Source organism: Triticum dicoccoides, chromosome 6B, assembly GCF_002162155.2.
Source record: "Triticum dicoccoides isolate Atlit2015 ecotype Zavitan chromosome 6B, WEW_v2.0, whole genome shotgun sequence".
Lineage (NCBI taxonomy): Eukaryota > Viridiplantae > Streptophyta > Magnoliopsida > Poales > Poaceae > Triticum > Triticum dicoccoides.
This window is the reverse complement of record NC_041391.1, coordinates 284,486,428-284,495,150: the sequence shown is the minus strand read 5'-3', so window position 1 is coordinate 284,495,150 and position 8,723 is coordinate 284,486,428. Positions and strand designations below refer to the sequence as shown.

At 42.1% G+C, this 8,723-nt stretch overlaps 1 protein-coding gene across 3 annotated transcripts; it reads right to left on the bottom strand.

Annotated features, from left to right (window-relative positions):
- Positions 1-292: 292 nt before the first annotated feature.
- Positions 293-4,662, bottom strand: LOC119323041. Of its 3 annotated transcripts, none has more exons than XM_037596610.1 (5): positions 4,302-4,662; positions 2,651-2,901; positions 1,092-1,182; positions 619-685; positions 293-541 (listed from the first exon to the last, which is right to left on the bottom strand). In XM_037596610.1, exons 1-5 carry the CDS (start codon positions 4,358-4,360, stop codon positions 488-490), a joined length of 522 nt encoding a protein of 173 aa, XP_037452507.1. In that variant the 5' UTR covers positions 4,361-4,662; the 3' UTR covers positions 293-487. The 3 variants fall into 3 exon arrangements, with proteins under 3 accessions (XP_037452507.1, XP_037452508.1, XP_037452510.1); XM_037596611.1 differs by having other exon boundaries at positions 2,651-2,906; positions 4,302-4,435; XM_037596613.1 differs by lacking the exon at positions 4,302-4,662 and adding an exon at positions 4,091-4,269 and having other exon boundaries at positions 2,651-2,906.
- Between the last annotated feature and the right edge of the window lie 4,061 nt (positions 4,663-8,723).

Below are 8,723 nucleotides of genomic sequence, written 5' to 3'. Positions count from 1 at the left end.
GGTCGCCCTTCCGAGCAATACTACTTCAGGTCTGATTTTCATCGGACTGCTTCAAATTACTATGCCAGCTTGTACGCACTTCAAACAAAGAAGTGCCTGGATGATCCTCCTCCCGTTTGGGTAGTTTTATCTTCAAGATCTCCTGCGCATCTTTTGGCCAGAACACCTCCCGCACCAACGTCCCATTTCCATTCCTTACTCTCACGTAAGAAAAGATCACAAACTCTCCGAGTCCAAGACTGTTTCCTGCTACTAAATAAATGTAAATAAACACATAAACTAGGCAGGGGGAGACCACAATGCTAAATGTTAAAAAAATAGTAGGATAAAAATATGTTACATTTACTTTAAAAGAAAAAGGGATGCCATCCTGTCACGAGGATAATCCACATTCATCACCCACACGCTTTGATTAAACCAAAGTTGAGTACATTCCAGCGATTAACAACGAGACCCCAGACAATACCACCACCCTTTAATTAAGCAGCTAATCATATAGGCCCTCCTGCTCCCAGCCGTCCACGAGGAAATCTACCATTTCCTGCCATTGGAAAACCGAAAAGATAAGTAAAGACATTGCGAAGAGTAACATGCTATGAGGTTTGCAGGAGATCTTACACCAAGAGGGATCGGCTGTGCAAATGTCTTGGTGCTTCCTAGCAGGCTCTCATATGTAGCATTCCAACTACAGTCAACAGGCATATGCATGACAAAGGGACCAGTGCCAATCTCAAACAGTTGTTGCAAAAAAGACACCACCAGGAACTAAAACAAATGTCTAATACTTCAAAGTTTACATGAGATTCCAGAAAAGGTGTTACACAAGATTCTGCACTCTTGGAAATCACTAGTCAAAACCGAACTGACAAAACCAAGAGATTGATGATACATATAACATATCCTCGAATCAAAGTGAGCCACAAATTATGATAGCCGGTCAGGAGAATGCCAGAAATTGAGTACACAACTTCAAGCAGGTAAGGTATTTAACGCTATGATAGACTAGTAGACTGTTTTGGTTATTGCAAAATCTTCCGAATATTCAAGATCTTTGAGGCTCCATTAGAACAAATAAAATGCATGAAAGTTACCCTATTTTTGGCTCCCGGGTCTTTTGACGCTGAGAATTAAGCCTTCTGTTTCCAACCCACTGCTGTCTAGTCTGGTTCCAGAGTAGAAGACCTACAGAATTGGAGAGAAAACAAATGTCGGTTAAACTAGTGTTTTGGCCGGCTGAGTAGCCACCGTCAGCAATTTCAAGATCATAAAGCACAGCTAACAACAGCAACTAGTCATAAATAGAGTAACATCACTACAAAGTCAGCACAACTACTGCGTATAGCCATATAAGATTGCCATTTGTGAACACATCGTGACATAGTCTGTCAAGGAAATACTAGTCCTTGTTTGATGATCAAGATGAACAATACGAAGAGAGTGCTTTTGTTACTCCATATATGTATTGCTTGCTAAGAGATTTTTGCATATTCTGGGAACCTCTTTTCCTTCAATCATGTTGCGGTTGGATATTTCAGTTAATTCAGAGGAGCTGCTGATGCTGCACATGTTACATATGTGAAGCTGTGTTTCTTGTTGTCTTTTTTGTTCTACCATCGCCTTTTCTCATGTTTTATATCTTTTGACGCTGATTTTGTATATTGATTTGTTCAGGCAGGGGATCAAGTTTTTCTCAGTTCATATTATATTCATTTTGCCAATTCCCGTGTTTATGATGCAAACCTTTACGCCTGTTGATGCCGGTCTTTACATGCTTGCCAGTAAGGTCCACATTCACGCACAGATCATGTATTTTTGTGGCATTCTCTGATACTGACGGTTTTGTTACTATTAGATAATTGATTGTTTTAGAAAAAAAAAACAGCATAGCATTAGGATCCCTGAATAAAGTATACTCGATCCAGAATTTAAGCACCGTTGTTGTTGTTGGGATTTCAATTCATAAAGATAAAAGTTGGTTTGTCGTGTGGGGAAGATGACGAAGTGTTTTCTTTTATAATGCAGTGTTTTAGTGGGCTTTCTTGGCGGTGTGATTGTATGTTATCTGCTAATCAACCAATACTTATGTGGGAAAGTTTCTTGCGTTGGTGGCCACTTGTACTATACGCATGTATTATATTAGTGTTATAGTTCAGATGTTGGCGCTTCTTTTTTAGATGGTGAGAGGCCGCACGGAACTGATGTGTTTCTACAGGCTGGTTGCTACCGATTAATTTGAGAAATAGTGGAGCCACTCAAAATCGTGAATCAAATCCAAAATTAAATACCTGGATTGAATGAAAGAGCTCGTTGAGAAATAGTTGACCCGGTCAAATCGTGAACTAAATCCAAAATTGAACACCTCAATTTAATAGGAGGGCTCCAAAATTAGGGAGCATAGTGTATTAGATGATTCTCTTCTCATGGTAACAAAGAAACAAAACAAATCTTTATAATTTTATTAATAATCTAGCTTCCATAATTATTTATTACTCCCTCCGTCCCATAGTGTAAGACGTTTTTTGACACTACACTAGTTTCAAAAAACATCTTATATTATGGGACGGAGGGAGTACTTGCTATAAGCCATAACCTAACTGAAGGTATATGGAAGTGAGGGGGACATGCATTGTGGAAGGTTAGATTTTTTTACCTTGATTTACAAACTCATTTGGGTTGCTGCTACTTCCAGCTCCATGCTGCTCACTAGATTGTGCTGCTGTGCTGATGGAAGACATACTACGCTGTGACTGCAAGGCACTGTTCTCCATTTCACGTGGACTTGTACTCCAAAAATCTTCAGACAAACTACGATGTTTAATCGAGCGCCCTTGAATCCTTAAACCTTTAGAAGGCTCATCAACAGCTGTTATAGGAGTAGACTTCGCACATCCAAAACAATTTCTGCTCTGTTGCAAACCAGGATTGACCAATAAATGATTAGAACCAAGTGTTTGACAGAAGTTGCAAAAAAATGGAAACAAGAAAATGCTTGTGTAAAACCTATTGTGAGATCAACTTCCACTCCAAGCTTATAATAAGGTTTTACAGTAGCTGCCTGGTTTTCCATTGTGATTACATGAAACATGTCCACAATTGAGGAAAGCTAGACTGCATTAAACAGAACATTAAAACAAAAACTAACTTGGGTGTCAATCATTTAAATAGTATCTACAGAATATGTGTTCATTTAAAACATTTGAAACTTCTCTCATTTGATATCGAATCGGTTATGATTCTATGCACATTTAAAACTGGATTAAGAATAAGTGTTCATTCGGACTTGATACTCGTGTGGTGAAAAGGACGCTACACTAGATCTGCACATAATTACTGACAATATCCAAAAATGTTTGTTTTTGGAGTTCAGTAATTAACGAAGATTATCATATTGATATTTGAGCACATGGCAAACATCAGCAACTCCGGTGCATTCCCGTCAAATTTGGAAAGTTGTTAGCTACATATGTTGAAATTGAATCTATGTTTTTTGCAAAGAAAAAAAAAATACATGATAATACTCAGCACTATACTCACATTCTTAAGCTTAAGTTTACTTAGAAATATCAGCCAATCTAAGCAATTAGTTACAGGACTGATAATTTGTCCTTTCTAGTTCCGCAAGCAAATACAAAATTCAATCACTGGACCAAGCAAATCATCGATTTATGTTTCCCTGTTCCGTGCAAGCAGATTTATGCTAAAACCTCCCTAGAAAGCCACTGTCTGGAAGCTTCAGGGGCAGGAAAGAACAAGGAGCTACAAGGAACCTAACAGCAGACCAAAAGTATCAGTCTATAAACAGACTTGCTGGAAAACCACCGAACATTCCTTGGACATAATGACCACGAACAAAAAGACATGGTACCATATCAAGCAATCATTCAGGTTGAGTTCAAACAGCTGACACCTCCCGGTAACCAATTATTTCTGACCAACAGGAGCTGATCAGGTAAGTGAATACAGAGACCTTAAATGCATGCCTAAAACCTATCTAATAACAGAGATCATTGCAGATTGGCACGACTATCATGAACAAATTTCATCATATGAACCACAGCAACCGACCCCTACACGCCAATAAAAAAATCACCTTTGTCTCGTCGCAGTAGACTAACTCTGAGAAACTACTGAGAATCACAAAATCATCCGAACCAAACGGGAGCGCCGATCCACTTCCCGCGCGATACGATACAGGTCTCCTCTAATAACCTGAGACGGAGCAATCGCGCGGCAGCAGAGTGCCCAGCGTTCAAGAACAACCCGGGAGAGATGGAGCGAGGTGGATAGGCAGGGAGTCGTACCCCACGCAGGCGACGAGGCGGCGCACCCACGAGGAGAGCGACCCGCAGCCTAGCAGCATAGCATCCGGCTCGCCGTCGAAGGAGGCGCACGCACGGTCCCCAGCCCCAACGCCGCCGCAAACCCTAACCCTAGAACCACCCGTTCGTCCGGGGGATCCGCTACCTCGCCTGGGTTCCCTCGCTCGCACGCACGCACCGTTGCTCTCAGTCGCTATTTTTTTCTCTCTCCTTGGAATTGGAATTTCGATCGAGGGGAGGAGGTCGGGGGATTAGGACATTATTAGGTGGCGTCTTTCTTCTCCCTTATCTGCTTTTGGGTTTGTGCGCGGAGTGGGGGAGAATCATTGCAGTCGGTTGGCGTTGCTGGGCTAGCTCTTTTTTCTTTTTTCTTTGGAGCTACGTTGCGTTGCTAGGCTAGCTAGGCGCCCGGCAGGGCGGAGGGAGATCCCGCGTGCACGTGCCCAGATTGCTCCGCGTGTGCAGGGCGGGGGGAAAGTGGTAGCGCCCGTGCGAGGGTGACAGGTGGGGCCTCCCGCGGGGATTCGTTGGAGCCCGGATCAGTTGAGAGTAGTCGTCCTGGCTAGAATATTACTCCTTTTTTTAGGGGCTAGGATTAGCTTGGCTTGGAAAATTTTGAAACCTGACGTGCAAGCCTGCTGCTGGTATTACGTGCTAGGGAGACTTGGACACCTTGGAATTTTTTAAATTTTTTTTGCGGGTAAGACACCTTGAAATTTAATCACCTTAGAAGAGTAATCAACCATCTCTACGAGTGGATCTTTCATTCACTCCACACATCTTACTTCTAACTAGTTTGCCTAAATCATGGACAACACAATTAGTCTCTCTAGAAGCATGCTAAAAATAATGTGTGGGAAATCACACACAAGGTGATATATCATCTAAAACAGTCATCGATAGACCGAAAGAGAAACCTCCATTCTTAGTTTTCTCTATCACCCCGATGTTGTTGGAGTTCACGTCTATGCGGTTACACCTGATTGTAGTTGCCAAATTGAGACCAAATTGTAAGGCCGGTGCCTCGACCATAAGTGCATCTTCGCACCAATCAATTTTCCCGTTTCCTACCGCGATGTGTCTGCCATTCGAGTCTCTGATGACAGCGCCATACGAGCAATTGAGTAAGTCTGTGTCAGAAGACCCATCCACGTTTAGCTCCTTGGTCTTTTCCAACCATGTCGCTTGATCGTTGCCTTTGCATCACTTGCTATAGTATAGTTAGCAACCAAAGCTCTAATTCCATTACTATGAACTTAGGTTCCTGAACCTTTTCATTATGCACTAATTTTCTTCACTCCCACCATAAATACCAGGAACCAATAGCAATTGCTTTCATTGAATTTCCCAGACCGAGGACCACACATTCTTCAACTGGTTGTAGCAATAAATATTCTAGCAGAGCTTCTCCCGGATGATCCACAGCGCATGCTTTATCAATAGCAAAGTCCAAACCCGATAACCGTCATACCTCTTTAGCTTTTGCACAAGTGAATAACATGTGTTTGGTATCCTTCGCTCATATACCGCATGTAGGCATTGTCCACTAACTTTTATATGTCAGTTAGCCAAAGTCACCCGACATGGTAGTAATCCTAACAAAGTTCGCCAAAGGGAAATATTAACATTGGCAGGACAACTTAAGCTCTAGATCGTCCCCATATTGATGAATTCCGTGAGGGTCTGGCTGTATTTTCTCCTAATATTTTATGTCCATATTGGTCTTGCCACTCCGCGAAGTATGCTGATCTCACTAAGAATCTCTCGTTGTTGTACAAGTTGCATGCTACGAAGTCCGACATATCAAAATTCAGGCAACGAAATCGCAAGGATCCGCGCCGCCTCAACTTACCATAATGTGTGAGAAACCAACTCTTCATCCCAATGACTCATAACAGGTCAATGAAATCACTCAATTTTGATAGTAAATTGCCTCCACGAGATGTGATTACTTTCCTGGTAGGTGAGTTAAGGATCCATTTATCATCCCAAACATTGACGACAACCATCACCGATACTCCATATATGACCTCTTTTAATGTCTGCACCCTCGACATAATACTTTGCCATGTGAATGAGGCTCTCTTTTTCAGAGTTGCATTCAAAATATCACAATCTCCTAGAGCGTGGTATAAATGCTTGACCAAGCTCCTTATTGAAAAAGGCTTTGAGATCGGAAAAATTGATTCTACTATAAAAGGGTTAACGGAGAATTATTTGTATGCCAAATTTATGTTGATGATATTATATTTGGTTCAACTAACCCTCATTTTAGTGAGAAGTTTGGAAAGCTTATGTCGGAGAAGTTTGAGATGTCTATGATGAGTGAACTCAAGTTCTTTCTTGGTTTGCAAATAAAGGAAACTAAGGAAGGTACCTTTGTATCTCAAACGAAGTACACCAAGGACTTATTCAACAAGTTCAATATGCAAGAATGAAAAGGTATGAGCACACCCATGCCTACTAGTGGACATCTTGACTTGACCAAAGATGGTGAACCTGTTGATCAAAAAGTTTACCGCTCTATGATTGGTTCATGAAAGGATCGAGAAGAGGTGTCTAGAGGGGGGTGAATAGACCCTCAACACACAAAGTTGGCAGTTTTTAAGTTTTTCAAGTTTAGGTGGAGTTTAAGCACTAGTTTAACCATTCACAATCCATATCAAGCAAGCATGCAAAGAGTATATGGGCGGCAGAAAGTAAAGCATGCAACTTGCAAGAAAGTAAAGGAATGGGATTGGAGTGTGCAAACGCAATTGGAGACATGGATATTTTTGGCGTGGTTCCAATAGGTGGTGCTATCGTACATCCACGTTGATGGAGACTTCAACCCACGAAGGGTAACGGTTGCGCGAGTCCACGGAGGGCTCCATCCACGAAGGGTCCGCGAAGAAGCAACCTTGTCTATCCCACCATGGCCATTGCCCACAAAGGACTTGCCTCACTAGGGTAGATCTTCACGAAGTAGGTGATCTCCTTGCCCTTACAAACTCCTTGGTTCAACTCCACAATCTTGTCGGAGCTCCCAAGTGACACCTAACCAATCTAGGAGACACCACTCTCCAAAGGTAATAGATGGTGTGTTGTTGATGAACTCCTCGCTCTTGTGCTTCAAATGATAGTCTCCCCTACAATCAACTCTCTCTCTCATAGGATTGGATTTGGTGGAAAGATGATTTGAGTGGAAAGCAACTTAGGGAAGGCTAGAGATCAAGATTCATATGGTTGAATTGGAATATCTTGGCCTCAACACATGAGTGGGTGGTTCTTTCTCAGAAAATGAATGCTGGAAGTGTAGGCACGTTTTGATGGCTTCCCTCACGAATGAGGAGAGGGTGGAGGGGTATATATAGCCTCCACACAAAATCTAACTATTACACACAATTCACCAAACTCGGTGGGACCGAATCAGAAAACTCGGTCGGACCGATTTAGTTCATAATGTGACCATTAGGAACTTCGGTGGGACCAATATGATCAACTCGGTGGGACCGATGTGCAAGGGTTAGGGTAAGACCTCATCTCGGTTTGACCAATTGCACAAACTCGGTGGGACCGATTTGGTAATAAGCAAAACAGAGAGTTGGTCAAGCAAACTTGATGGGACCGATTACATCTCCTCGGTGAGACCAAAAATATTGCACTAGGTAACAGGGAGTTTGCAAGCCCATCTCGGTGAGACCGAGATCCCATCGGTGAGACCGAATTGATTAGGGTTTCTGGCAGTGGCTATGTCAAATGAACTCGGTGGCGCCGGATAGATCAAATCGGTGGGGCCGAGTTTGACTTTTGGTTTGGGACATATGTGGATATGAGAAAGTAGCTGAGGGCTTTAGAGCATATCACTAAGCACTTTGAGCAAGCAAGCCATTAAGCAACACCTCATCCCCTTTTAATAGTATTGGCTTTCCTATGGACTCAATGTGATCTTGGATCACTGAAAATAGAAAATGTAGAGTCTTGAGCTTTGAGCTTGAGCCAATCCTTTGTCCTTAGCATCTTGAAGGGGTTTCACATCCTCTTGTCCAACAAGAGATATGTTGACATTAGTTACCAAAATCACCCAGGGAGCACTTGTGCTTTCAATCTCCCCCTTTTTGGTAATTGATGACAACATACATCAAAGCTTTAGATAAACATATAGAGAAGGGGGGAATTGACAAGCATTTATCCGAATGCTCCAAGGTTGTCAATTTCCTTACACACTCATCACATCTCATGCGTGCCAAAGGAGATGTTGGAATCATTAGCAATATCATCTCCGAAGCCATTAGATTTCATAAGAATGATTATTTTCATGATCATTTATCTAATGAATCACCCTCTCTAGGAATTGATCCATCACATGACGATGTTGAACATGGATACTATGATGAGGATGATGATAGTGACTATGATCTTGAT